The 13,271-nt window shown below is 55.4% G+C and overlaps 2 protein-coding genes across 5 annotated transcripts in view; one reads left to right on the top strand and one right to left on the bottom strand.

Annotated features, from left to right (window-relative positions):
- The window catches only part of PRODH (proline dehydrogenase 1), a 27,457-nt gene extending 17,597 nt beyond the window's left edge, over nt 1–9,860 (top strand). For 2 of the 3 annotated variants that reach the window (XM_087857500.1, XM_045815104.2), the window contains exons 11-14: nt 303–478; nt 1,603–1,701; nt 5,160–5,248; nt 5,323–9,860. In XM_087857500.1, coding sequence (XP_087713626.1) covers nt 303–478; nt 1,603–1,701; nt 5,160–5,248; nt 5,323–5,510 — 552 coding nt within the window. In that variant the 3' untranslated portion in view covers nt 5,511–9,860. The other variant, XM_087857499.1, reaches the window with a different exon arrangement.
- Nucleotides 7,012–13,271, bottom strand: DGCR6L (DiGeorge syndrome critical region gene 6 like). Of its 2 annotated transcripts, none has more exons than XM_045815106.2 (5): nt 13,104–13,268; nt 12,865–13,025; nt 8,588–8,688; nt 7,641–7,781; nt 7,012–7,149 (listed from the first exon to the last, which is right to left on the bottom strand). In XM_045815106.2, exons 1-5 carry the CDS (start codon nt 13,211–13,213, stop codon nt 7,066–7,068), a joined length of 597 nt encoding a protein of 198 aa, XP_045671062.1. In that variant the 5' UTR covers nt 13,214–13,268; the 3' UTR covers nt 7,012–7,065. The 2 variants fall into 2 exon arrangements, with proteins under 2 accessions (XP_045671062.1, XP_045671061.1); XM_045815105.2 differs by having other exon boundaries at nt 7,022–7,168; nt 13,104–13,271.

Below are 13,271 nucleotides of genomic sequence, written 5' to 3'. Positions count from 1 at the left end.
ATAGCATTCAACATCCCTGCCCCTGAGTCAGCCCAGGGAGACTCTGGAGTGTACCATGGCTGCTGGCACTTAGTCTGTCCCCCAACAGGGTTGTCCCAGGCTACACAGAAGAATCCCCATATCTAAGGGGCCTTCCTCACTCCTGCTTGTCTCCCAGCTCCCCTAACCACCCACAGGTCAGGCAGCTGCTGCTGGCCCTGGTGTCCCAGGGTATAGTCACCCTGGGTCCCTGGGCCTCTGGGGACACAGGCTGCAGGGGGCCTCATCCTGGTCATCATCAACTTTTGGCCCTGGTTCTACAGGACGCCTATGACAACGTCACCCTGGACGTGGAGCTTGCTCGCCGCGAGGGCTGGTGCTTTGGGGCCAAGCTGGTGCGGGGTGCATATATGGCCCAGGAACGTACCCGTGCGGCACAGATCGGCTATGAGGACCCCATTAACCCTACGTACGAGGCCACCAATGCCATGTACCACAGGTGTGCCAGCCCTCCTTGGCCCCCAGGGCCTCATGGCTTCCTGGGAGGGGGAGTGAGGGAACAGGGCAGGGATGCTGGCACTGAGCCCACACGACTCCCATCTGAAGGGGCAGCAGCCCTGCGTATCAGAAGCCTCTGCAGGAGCAGGAGGGAGACTTATGCTTGAGGCCAGAACTAATTCCTCTGCTTTTAATTTACTGTTTATTTTTTGAATCCTCTGCTTTTGTTCTACCCTTTCCAAAAACTATTAAGGTGCCTTTTTAGTACAGAAAAGCCCCCAGCCAGCCCTTGGTGACCCTTAGGACAAGGGATATGCCCTGAGTGGCCCTCCTGACTTGTATATAGTCCGTTTGCTTTCCCTGTTACACACTGGGGTCATCAACTGTCTGCATCTGCTTTTGGTCCGTGTATCTTGCTGACTTGTCATGCAGCAGGGACAGGCGGAGCCTGTGATTTTTCTCTAGGAGGCTGTATGTGTGTTGCAAATTCAGACCCTGAGCATCTCCCTGGTTCCCGCTTCCTCCCCGGCAGAGCTTCCGAGTATGGCATGTGTGTACCCACATCAGCTTTGGCCTTATGCATTCAGCCCTGTGCCCTTGCTTTTCTGTGTAACACCCATCTGAATTGTCCCATGTCCGCGTGCAGGCCTACGGTGTTAACCCACCAGTTAGCAGCGTGCCCATCCAGGTCATTACAGTAGTGACCCATAGCACACCTTGCCCCCATGTACTCACAGGCGAGGACACAGTTGTGGCACCTTCCTAGCAGTGGAGTTGGTGGGTCCGAGGACATGCACCATTGCTGCCAGATGGTAGCACCCTTACGCTGTGTGCAGAGGGAGGCCCCCCACCTCCAGGCCTTTAATTTCCTTGTGGACACCTTCCCGGAAGTGAAGGTGCATGTGTCACGGGTGCCTGGGGCACTGTGCCCCAGCTAGTGCCCTGTCGAATGTCTAGCCCTGGGTGCTGCTCCTGTTTTCTCTCTTACCCACGAGGTGCTGAGGAATGACAAGTGCAGCCTTGGTCCCACTGCTGTGGCCTCACTTGGGAGGAGTGGGCTGGCTGGCTGGCCCTGGGCCTGCCGGTGGCCTCTGCAGGTTGGGGCTCATGTGGCACTCCCCTCAGGTGCCTCAACTATGTCCTGGAGGAGCTGAAGCACAACACCAAGGCCAAAGTGATGGTGGCCTCCCACAATGAGGACACGATTCACTTCACGCTGCGCAGGTAGGCACCCCCAGTGGGGGAGGGGGAGGGGGGAGTGCTTTGGAAGCATGTGCACACTGACCGGCCAGCTGCGGTGGTGTTTGCGGGGTAACGTCTGTGTGGTGAGCTGGCGTGGCAGCTTTAGCGTCCTGCAGGCCCCCTGCCTCGCAGGCCCAGCTGGGCATTGGCACTGCAGTAGCAAAAAGGCTATTTGCAGTTACGTTGGTTTTTAAAATTAATACCTGACTTATTAAAGTTGCAGACTCAAAAACTAAATTTCATTCGGTGATTTATGTAGCTTCCTGAAATGCACGGTGTGTAACGTCAGCACTCCTCAGGAGGCCTCTGGCGCGTCACCTGATTTATAAATAATTTCTCTTAAATGCTTTAAACTGCATTTGGAATTTAATATAGTCTGTTTTCTCTTTAAATGCCTTTCCTGTGGAGCAAAACTTTGGTAGAATCCATACAAGTCAGATATAGGAATAAGGTGAAGTAAATTCTTAAATACTCGTGTCATTACCATGTTTTCGTGTTTTCTGTCTTAACCCAAGCAGCACCACACGGGGGGTTTTAGCCCCAGCCGCCACCTTCCTGGGCTTGAGGCCCCGCAGAAAGCACAGCGGCGGCAGCCTTGCTGGACCCAGCCTTTCCCAGGAGCAAAGCAGAGTACCCAAGGCTTGTGGCTGAGCAGGGCTCTGGGAAGGAGGGGTGAAGGCACAGCCAGGGCAGGGCACAGCCAGGCTGGGCACCTGCGGGGCACTGCCTGATGAGTGGACTCTGGTCCCTCCACACCCATTCAGTGACGAGGCATTTATTCTCTGCTTGTGATGGCACTGCTTTTTTACAGCCTGAAACTGCAGCTGAAAACCGTGATTTCTCATGCACAGCGGTCATGGCCATCAGGGTGGGGACAAGAGCACCGAGGCCACTAGTGCCACCTGGGCTGAGTGCAGACTGACGAGGCTCCCTCCCAACAGTCCCTGCCAGGGTCATGTCTGACTGCTTCCGTGGGATGGGTGGGGGGCCGAGTGGAGTCCCAGCTGGACAGGACTGTTCCGCGTTCTTCTCTCCATCCCTAGGGACTTCCCAGGTGCTCATTTCCTGCCTTGGATGCCCCATCCTTGTCATTGGATGTCAGAGGGCCAGGGGCACCTTTTGTGCTCAGTGCAAAAAGAAAAAAAAAAAAAATTAGGTCTAGCCCGACTTTTAAAACAAACACCTGATTAAATTGTAAATCTTAAAATCTGGTTTTCCCTTAGACTTAAAAATATTACTCTGTGATGGAAACTTGATCAAAGCTTGAACCCTCGAGGGCACCAGGGTCCTCCACTAGACGACGTACACCAAGAGCCTCCCTGCACCCCTCGCCCAGCACTTGGGGGCCTGCACCCCTGCACAGTGGCAGGCCCCCGTGTGGGTCAGTGGTATGGAAGGTGGCGCCCTCCTAGGTTTCAGTTACAGGCTCAGCAGGCTCTGGTTGGCCACTCACATTTAATGCAGGCATCACAGGTAGTCCATTCATTCACAGAGGACAGTGGAACTCTGAAAGGTGTAACCTGTCCTCAGAAGGGCTTTCTTCCTCCTGTCTTCTGAGTCTTCCCACCAGAACATGTCTGTTTTCACCATCTTAGCAGGGGCAGCCTCCTGCCGTGGACACGGCCCGCCCCCATCTGGAATGCCAGCCGAGCATGCTCTCCTCTCTCATAGCCTCCTGGGCCTGTGCCAGGCTCTACAAATACCACTGTCGTGGAGGAGGCTCAGCCCCTCCAGTCCGTGGTTCTGTGCTTCTGCTCTGGGAAGCCCGCAGCAGTTTGGGCTTGCCTTCCCTGAGGAAGCGGTAGGGGTCTCTGGTGCCACATCAGGGATCTCAGTCTGACAGCCTGAGTCAGCTTTGGCAAAGTGGCAAACCAGCGCAAAACTCAGAGGCCTGGGGTCTGTCTTGCATCTGTGGTCAGCTGAGGCCTGACTGGACCTAAATGGCTTCATTCGTTGGCAGGGGCAGCACAGGGAACTGCATCACATGTCCAGTTTCCAATAGGCCAGCCCAGGCTTTGCCACATGGTGGCCTCATGCTTCCAGAAGCCCTGGAGAAGGCAGGACTCTGCCCACATCCCATTTGCTATTGTCTTGTTGGCCAAAGGAAGTCAGGAGGCCCAGCCTAGATGGCAAGTGGAGAGCCCCCATCTGCTGGGAGAAGCTGCAATCACGTGGCAGAGGGCGTGGAGAGGGGTCAGCAGCCATCATTGTGGGAGCCACCAGAGTGTCCCTACCATCAGTAGTCAGGCAGGCAGCAATATGGTGGCAGCCCTACTCTAACAGGGTTCATGTTCCAGTGGGGAACAAAGATACCTAAACTGGAGACCAGGGCAACGTGGTAGAGATTGTGGCCTGCTTCAGACTGGGTGGCCCCCACACTGGAGTCAGACTCTGAGGGAAGGAGGGGAAGGGCTTATGGGATGACCCTCATGCCAGGGTGAGGTGTCCTCAGTGCTCTGAGAGCCAGGGGCCTGAGACAGAAGAGGAGGACCCTGGAGACAGGGAAGCACACTCCTGGCCGACAGCCTGGGTGGGTGTGAGGGGGACCCAGGCTGAATATACCCTGAGGGAGGTGGAAGGATGAGGGCAGGTTCCAGAGTGCTGGTGCAGGTATGTTGAGTCTGGACATGTGGATACAGGAAGCTGGAGGTAAAAATGTGGGAATCCTCAGCAAGTAGACATTTCGAACCCTGGGAATTTTTGTAAGATCCTACCAGAGGAGGTGTGAGGACAGGAGAGGAGGCTGGACAGAGTTGGGGGCCACCCACCCCAACATCTGAGCAGTGCTAATAGAAACGTGAGCCTCGTCTACTCTAAATGTTCCATTAGCCACACAAAAAAGATAATTTTAATAATACCTTTCAGTTAGCCCAACATACCCAAAATATTACCTGTATTCAGCACTTCAGAAAAACAATGCATTCTTTTTTCCACAGTTTTCAAAATTCCATATGTGTTTGATACTTGCAGCCCATCTCAGTTTAGGCCAGCAGACTTCTAAAGGCTCCACGGTCACCAGTGGCTAGTACTGCTATATGGGACAGAGCAGCCAGCAAGGGGAGGACAAGAGACCGGGTCAGGTCGAGGGACTGAGGATGTGGCACTGAAGCAGAGGGGCTCAAAAAGGGGCAGGGGAGGGCCTCTGGGAGCCTCCCCAGGCCACACCTTGGGGCAGGCTTGCCTTGCTGGGTCAGGGTACCAGAACAGAGGTCAGGGCAGACAAGAGGGAAGGGAGAGAGAGCACAGTGGGAGGGGGAGGAGGGAACTTGGTAGCCATGGGCTGAGGTGGGAAGCAGAGGGCGAAGGCTTAGTTGGGCAGCACAGAGCCTACAGCCATGCCCATGCTGCAGGGGATGGAGGCTAACATGTATGCCTGCAGATCTGGGAGTGGCAGCCGGCCGGGGTGGCGGGGGCTCACCTGCCGCACTGTCTGTCTATAGGATGGAGGAACTGGGCTTGTACCCTGCCGATCGCCAGGTGTACTTTGGACAGCTACTGGGCATGTGCGACCAGATCAGCTTTCCACTAGGTGAGCTAGGCCTCCCTGGGGAGCAGGGGTGGGGGTGTCCAGGGCTGGGACTCACTGCTTCTGCCTGTGTACAGGTCAGGCAGGCTTTCCTGTGTACAAGTATGTGCCCTATGGCCCTGTGATGGAGGTGCTGCCCTACCTGTCACGCCGTGCCCTGGAGAACAGTGGTGTTGTGCAGGGCGCGTGGCGGGAGCGACAGCTGCTGTGGCAGGAACTCAAGCGGAGGCTCCGCACAGGCAGCCTCTTTCACCGTCCAGCCTAGTGTTCAGGGGCCACCATCGTCACCCACCTTCAGACTCGGCCTCCAGCCTTTGCCTGGGAGGGGCTCTAGGTGGCTCCCGGGCCAGTGCCACAGCCATAGCCCAACCCCAACCTCATGTGGATTCACCTTTTTATGACCTTGACTGAGACCTGCTGGAAGTGGGGCCTCAGCACCCCTCTGGCCCCTGCTTAGGATGTGGGTGCTCAGGCTTTGTCTGATGCCTGCCAGAGCCACTGGGAACTGTCAGGAATGGCCTTTCAGCAAGTGGGCACGACTCCCATCTCTGCCTGCCCCCATGACCTTGGACCCGAAGGACCACTTTCTGTCAGGGTTTGTCTAACCTACACCCCCTGAGCCCCACAGGCGGGCAGTCACCAGGCTGGGGAAGCTGGCCTGGTCAATAAACCACTACTTTTGCAGCCCTTAACCTCACGCCTGCAATGCTCTTTCCCTTGCACCATCATACGGGGTCAGCATCAAAGATGGAGTGGCTCTGACGGCTCTGCCTCTCTGGCACCATGTGTCCCTGGGGGCCAGGCCCACTGTGGGTGGGGTGGACCCACCAGTCCCTCCCTTCAGGCTGTATCACAGATTCGGCTATGTGGGGTGCTGGACACTCCTACCCCTTAACTCCACAACCCATGACGACAGGAGGGTCCCTGGGCTCGGACCAATGCAGACAGGATGCTCCTAGGAGTAGGCTTGGTGCTTCTCTACCTGGGGGCTCTTTCCCCCAGACTTCCTGATGTTCTGTGCCCTTTGCCCCAGATGCCCCATTAGGCTCCTGCTGTTCTGACAGGAGCAGATGCATGGCTGCCTGCCCCCACCTCCAGCCTCCCAGAGCCGACTAGATGTGATGTGGTCCGAGTGAGTTGGGGCTTACCCCGGGGGAAAGGTGGTGTGGCTGAGCCTGCAGCTCCATGAGGGAGCCCCAGAGGGGGTGCCCGTGGGAGGAGCCTCTGTGACAAAGCGGGGTGGGGGCAGATATCTGCTGGTTCCTTTGTAGGCCACGGAGCTACAAGGCGAGGGCTGTTGTTGGGCCCTGGTCGTGGCAGATACCACAGAGCTATCACACAAGCCACATGCAGGCCACACTGAAGTACCTTTATTTCTCTGGGCCTCACAGAGCTTGGGCCTTGCAGTGTCTTCCACTAACTTAGCGGGCTGCACCTGCCAAGGGAGGGGTGGAGACCAGAACATGGGGCATGGCAAAGGTCAGGATGTGCCCAGTGGAGTGGGAAGGTGCTAGGACCTCCAGCCCCACTCTCCCCTGACTATGGGGCAGCCAGCCAGCCAGAACAGACCCACTCTTCCCTTTATCACACCATCCTAGCTTTGGACAAAACAAAATCAGACAAAGGTGGGTGGCAGGTGCAGCCAGGGTCCACCTGGCCTCTCCTCAGAGGGTCAACCCCTCCTGCAGGCAAATGGGTAGGTGGTGGCCAGGTGTTGGGAAGATAAGTTCCACTCAGCTTTCTGCTGCTTGTGGTGACAGGAACAGGGCTGTCTTCTCAGCCATGATGGGCAGCAGGTAACTGGCAGAGACCCCACCTGGTCACAAGGCTGTCTTCCCCACCTGGCAGCCCCTCTGCTGTAGCTTCCTGATGAGTTCCAACAGGTTCATCTGCAGTGTCAGCTCCTGGGATGCAGAAGGGCTGCTGTGAGACCAGAATGACACCTGGTGTCTCCTGTCCTGGCAAAAGCCCCCTTTTCCCAAGGGCCCAGAGGCAGATATTGGGGTCTACAGAGTGCCAGGCAATGAACCCATAGGACTGACTTCCAGTGAATCCTGGCCACGGCTTGCCAGAATGGGACAGAAGCAGGGACGCTGCCCCGCAACAGGGCCTGCCGTTGCCCTGGCTCAGTGCAGAGGTGTATGTAGGGGAGGAGCAAATGAGGGCCCTGTGAGCAGCAGGCCTGGGGAAGGTAGACAACACTCCCACAGCCAGCTGGCTTGCCCTCCTATGGGCAGAGGCAGTGGGACTTGCCTTACTAATTCTTCCCTCCTCCCCTCCCCCCACACACTCTGGGCCTGGCTCCCCAGGGACCAGTGATAAAACCCCAGAGGGAACTGGGCCTCTGGGAACCAGCATCCCCTGCGATGTGCTAGGGCAGGCCTGAGGCACTGACCTGTGGGTTGGTGGTCACATAGAAGCCAGCAACCCCAGCCTTCTCCAGTGTGCTCTGCTGGTCTGCCACCTTCCGGTCCAGCTCTAGGACGATCTTCTGGTCCATTGCCCGCTGCTCTTCACGGATCCGGTGCTCCACTGCCTGCAGGGTGAGGGTGGCTCAGGGGCTCAGCCCCCTGACCATCACACACTGCCTCAAACACACACTGGTCGCCGGCCACTTCCTCCAACCCGTTCCCCATTCCCAGTGGCTCCAAGACCACCCATGGTGCCCTTACCGCACCCAGGTTACTCCTTTCTCGGCCACACTGAACCCTGCAGAAGGGCTCAGCTGCCCTACCTGGAATGCTCTCCCTTACAGAACCCCCAGCCAGGTGTCCTCCCTTTGCTGTGCCAGGCCTTGCCCAGCACGACTGCTCGAGACCACCATGAGCTGGCCAGATGCCAGGTCCACTTCTGCTTACTATCAAGTTGCCAACCATCTCTGGGCCTTTGTTTACGTTCCTCCCCACTGGGGCTGCCTGCTGATTCCAGCTTGGCACCTCTTCCCTGTACACCCAGGCTCCGGGCTGCCTGGGGCCCTGCATAAGCCCTTCCATGCACCCCTACCACCCATGGCTTCTTGGTTACATATAAGTCTGGTTGTCCTGAGCAACCTGGGAGCAGACTGGGCCTCTGCTGGCTGGCCCCATCATCCCACCACTGCCCTGAACAGGCCCAGCCCTTGAAGAGCTATGGTCTTGGGAAGCAGGGGGATCAGTCTCTACCTGGTCCTGCTACACCCAAACCTCCATAGTGAAGAGCCACATTTGGGGACTCATCAGGCCTCCAACGGCCCACCCAAGTTGAGGCCCAGAGCAGCCAGCAGCTCCCAAACCACCCTGAGCCCTCTTCACCACAGCCCAGTCAGCAGAACCCAGGTGATACCCACCTGGCTCACAACCCTACCTCCAGCTCACGCTGCTGAGCTGCCTGGAGCACGGGCAAGTTGTGGGGTCGGCAGGCCTGCTGGGCTTCCTGGTGCTTCTGTCGCAGCGCCTGCCTGAGCACTAGGAGATGAGACCAGAGAAGTCCAGCACGTGGCGGGGGGGGGGGGAGATGGAGGGGGACAGGGAACACTTCTTGCCTTGGCACCTACCCTGGCTGGCCCACCATGGGGCAGCCAGGCCAAGGTGCAGAGGTGAAGCCCCTGCCTGATGACCCAGCCTGCCTGAAGCCCTGTACTAGAAGCTGGGTGGAGTTCTGGGGGACACCTAGTTCCCTACCCCACTCAGTCTTGCCCTCACCCAGGGCAGGGCCTCTCTCCAGCAGTGAGGATCCAGGGGACTCTGGAGGGTGCAAGGCAACTGAGACCAAGAGAAGTGGGAGACTGTAGTCCAGAGGCTTCTGGGCTCAGATGGCCAGAGGCCAGCAGTCCTAGGTGTGAGCTGCCCATCACCCATGGGACGTTCATTGAGATGTCCAAGAGACCACCCAGGCAAAGTCTGGAAAAGGAGGGCGAGGAGAGGAGTCGTTGTGCCCAGGTATGGCACAGCCTCTGCCCATGGAGGCGTGGTGGTATCATTCCCTCAGTGCTGCCCTTTAGGGTGGGCAGAGCTGCCCCATCCCATCCATAGCTCCCAGAGGGAGTAAGGTGGGTACGAACCCTGGGAGGCCCAAGGATGGGATGAGCCATCATTAGAGGCTCTGTGCTGGGGAGTCTGTGTTGCTTGGAGTGGGGCTCACCATGGCCACTGAGAATAAGCTCCCACAGCTGCCATTAAATGACACCATAAATATAAGCAAAACTGTCCACTCTCCTAGGACTGGACAGAGGAGAAAGGTACCATGGAATGGAAAGAAACCAATTATAAAACAATACTCAAAACCACACAGCCCAGGGCCACCTGGGTGGCTCAGTCCGTTAAGTGTCCAACTCTTGATTTTGGCTCAGGTCATGATCTCAGAGTCATCAGATTGAGCCCCACATCAGGCTCCACACTAAGTGTGGAGCCTGCTTAAGATTCTCTCTCTCCGGGGCGCCTGGGTGGCCCAGTCGTTAAGCGTCTGCCTTCAGCTCAGGGTGTGATCCCGGCGTTCTGGGATCGAGCCCCACATCAGGCTCCTCCGCTATGAGCCTGCTTCTTCCTCTCCCGCTCCCCCTGCTTGTGTTCCCTCTCTCGCTGGCTGTCTCTAACTCTGTTAAATAAATTAATAAAATCTTTAAAAAAAAAAAAAAAAAGATTCTCTCTCTCCCCTCTCCCTCTGCCCTTCTCTCCCACCCACCACTCTCTCTCTCTCAAAAAACAAACAAACAAACAAACAACAACAAAAAACCCACTCAAACTACACAGCCCAAATCCTAGACCATTTTCAAGTGGCCAGATCTCCCCTATAAGGAGTGGTCTCTGGTCATAAGGAAACACAAACCCAACACTATGTCTTAAGCAGACACCTCTTAGTAGTTTGGCACCTCCTATGCCCAGAACCCTCCCAATCTTCTGTTTCTTGGCATTCTGTGCCCACCTCAACAATGGCATTTATTACATTAAATGAGTTTGAAACCAAGAGCCACACTTAAGACACAGGAAGACAGGAAGATGCTCCCTGGTTAATGCTTACACCCCGTGGAGGCAGGAAAGGAGGAAATAGATAAATGCAGGGATATGTCATCTCCTTTACTCCATTTATGAAATATTGCTGCAAATCCCAGAGACAACTCCCAAATTCCACTGGGTAAGCAACCATAGGTGAGAAGAGAGCTGTGGCCATTGCCCAGGCGGAAGGGGCCTGGCTTTAGCAATGACCAAGGAAAGCAATGGCAGCCAATCACCACCACCTGCTGAGTTGGAAGGAAAGGGCAGAAAGTCACAGGGAGCTCACCCGCTGCTGGTGGCATTAAAATGTGCCCGAAACTTCCAAAGGACAAGTAGCAAAGTGTCTAAAGGGTTATCAAAAACTCCTCATTAAAAGGAACCAGGATTCTATGAAGAAATTGCTGTCCACCTCCCACTTTTATTATTCTGAGTGCTTTACTGGCTCCCTGAACTAGTAACCTCTTGTGGAGATAAACACAGATCACCCACAGGAGAACAAGAACTACTTACTGACAAAAAGAGACTAAGTGACCATCACTGCCTGCATTTGGCAGAGACTCAAGCACAGGCAGGAGAAGTGGGAAAGCTTTATGGTGGCCAAAGGGGAAGGTGCATCCTGACGGGAGGCTGCTGGAGAAGCTGGAGGGGGGCCGAAGCAGGGAAAGAACTGGAAAAGATGAGCTTAAACACCTTCCTGCACCAGAATGCAAGGAAGTGCTTCAAGAATGATGGGGACACATCAAAAGGACAGAGGAGCCAGCCCAATAGCTCTCCCACTGACCAAATGTGGCACAGTTTGAGCACTACAAAGAGTAATGAGCTATGTACTTTGGATTTGTGACTGTATGCATCCTACCCCTCAATAGAAATGTTTACAAAGACAACCACTCCAACGGCAGGGAAAAGGTAATACCAATTCTATAAAAACTCTTCTAGAAAACAGAAGAGAACTCTTCCTCAACTCACACTCTATGAAGCCAGCCTTACCCTAATACCCCATCCAGACAAAGACATTACAAGGAACTACAGATCAACGTCCATTATAAACACGGAGGCGATATTCTTAACGCGATTTTAGCAAATCAAATCCAACATAAACAAAGGGTAATACATCCTGACCAAATGGGATTTATCCCAGGAATTAAAAAATGACTAATTCACCCAAGTTAACCAAAAAGCCATGTGATCATCTCCATAGATGCAGAAAAAGGGGTTCAACAAAACCCCATGTCCACTCCTGAAAGAAACAATCATTTTTGCCACAAACGTTTAAGCTGTCTATCATCGTGCCTGGACCTGCTGTCCAGTGTGCAGGAAACACAGAGGGTGGAGAAACGGTTAAATGACAGCATGAGGAAGTAATCTGACAGATCCAGAATGGGGGCATTCTACAGGTAGAACGCCCCAGACTCTTCGGAAAGAAAAGTCAGTACCACAGTGAATGGGGCTATTCCAGAAGCAGAGAGACCAAAGTAACCAACGGCAATGCATAAACCTACACTAACCTCACAAAGTGAGTTTACGGCAAGCTGGATAACATAACTGTGGACTGAAGGTCAGAAGACACCCTGGAATGATTGTTTTCAGGATGCTGTCCACCGTGCTCGTACCGGAGAGTGTTCTTGATCTGAGCACTGGTTCTCAATCCTGGGCCAAGGTTGATCCCCAAGGATGTCTGAAGACATTTCTGATTGTCACGGGGGGAATGTACCACTGTCATTTAGTGGGTCGAAGCCAGGGATGCTGGCTAAACAGCTTGCAATGCACAAGACATTGTCTTACCATTAAGACTTGTTCACAAATAACAATGCTGCAGTTGAAAACCCCAGTCTAGAGGAATGCTGCAGACTCATGGTGAAGCCCTGTGGTGTTGCATATATTTAGGGGTATTAAAGCTTTGGCAAAATGTTAATTATTGAATCTAGCTGGAGAGGATATGGGTATACACTACACTATTCTTTCAACTTTACTGTATGTTTTAAATTTTTTTTTTTTTTAAATAAATTAGTTGGGTGAGAAAATAACAAAGGTGGGAAACTGATGGGGCAGGGAGAGCTGCCCAGCATACCTTGCACTTAGGGGCTCCGGGAGACCCTTGAGTAGGGATGCCTGGGTGGGGCCAAGGCTCACGAGGTTTTGGCTGAGGGTGTGGCTCAAGCGAGGAAGTTTTCGGGTCCCAAGGGTGCCACAGGGCATAGTGCAGGGGAACTCAAAGTGCGGGTGGTGGTGTGGCCCTCTGCTCTGTCGGAGGGGGAACTGACCCTAAAGGGCACAGCAGAGCTGTCAACACTTCGGGGCATCACTGGGGGTGGTCAACCGCTACCGCTGACCACCACCACCGGGATCCGTCGGTGGACTGCCCAGGGAGGGAGGCCTTGGGCCATCCTGCTTGGAGGAGGGTGGAGACATGGGCAAGTCCGGGCAGAGAGTCTGGATATTATGCTAACAAGGGGCCGTGCAACTGAAAAAATTAAACTGCCTTAACCCCTTTGTCACCAAAAAAACCCCGCTAGCAGTCTCCGAGCCCTTGGCCTGGTCAATTTTAGGGACATCATCTGAGCGACACCCAAGGAAGGGCTCGGTCTGCACAGAGACTGAGAGCTAAACTCCCGGAGGAGAAGCGTGCGTCGTCCCGCCGCCCCCGCGCACCTCGGTGCTCATTCTGCAGCCGCAGGCGCTGGTTGTACAGGCTCTTCTCGGTGAGGTGCTGGATCTCCAGCAGCCCCTGCACGATCTCGAACACGGTGCCGTCGAGAAGCGCCAGGGCCAGGTCGCTGAGCGTGGTGTAGGACAGGCGCTGCTGGAAGGAGCTGCGGGCAGAGGGGCGCGGTGAGCGCGGGCGGGACCAGGGCCACTTCAGCCGCCCGTTCCGCCCCGCGGCCGCGCACCTGGGCAGCTCTTTCACTAGGCTCTGCAGCGCGGACAGCAGCTGGTAATGCCGCTCCTGCTGCCGGGCCCCATCTACCGCCTCCTCGAAGGCGCCAGTGTAGCGCTCCATGGCGCCCGAGCCCGGCCAGCCACCGGCCTAAGCAACGCCTACGTCAGTTCCTAGTGCG

This window comes from Ursus americanus, chromosome 30 (genome assembly GCF_024610735.1).
Source record: "Ursus americanus isolate L20-20 chromosome 30, mUrsAme1.1.p, whole genome shotgun sequence".
Classification (NCBI taxonomy): Eukaryota; Metazoa; Chordata; class Mammalia; order Carnivora; family Ursidae; genus Ursus; species Ursus americanus.
This window is presented reverse-complemented; position numbering and strand designations above follow the sequence as displayed.

Excerpts from the sequence above, each read along its gene's own strand:
- DGCR6L (XM_045815105.2), bottom strand. The coding sequence starts at position 13,213 with ATGGAGCGCTACACTGGCGCCTTCGAGGAGGCGGTAGATGGGGCCCGG. Across the intron at positions 8,689-12,864 it reads GCTGCAGAATGAGCACCGAG|TGCTCAGGCAGGCGCTGCGA; the intron begins GTGCGCGGGGGC and ends CTCATCTCCTAG. Across the intron at positions 7,169-7,640 it reads ATGTGACCACCAACCCACAG|CAGCCCTTCTGCATCCCAGG; the intron begins GTCAGTGCCTCA and ends CTGGTCTCACAG.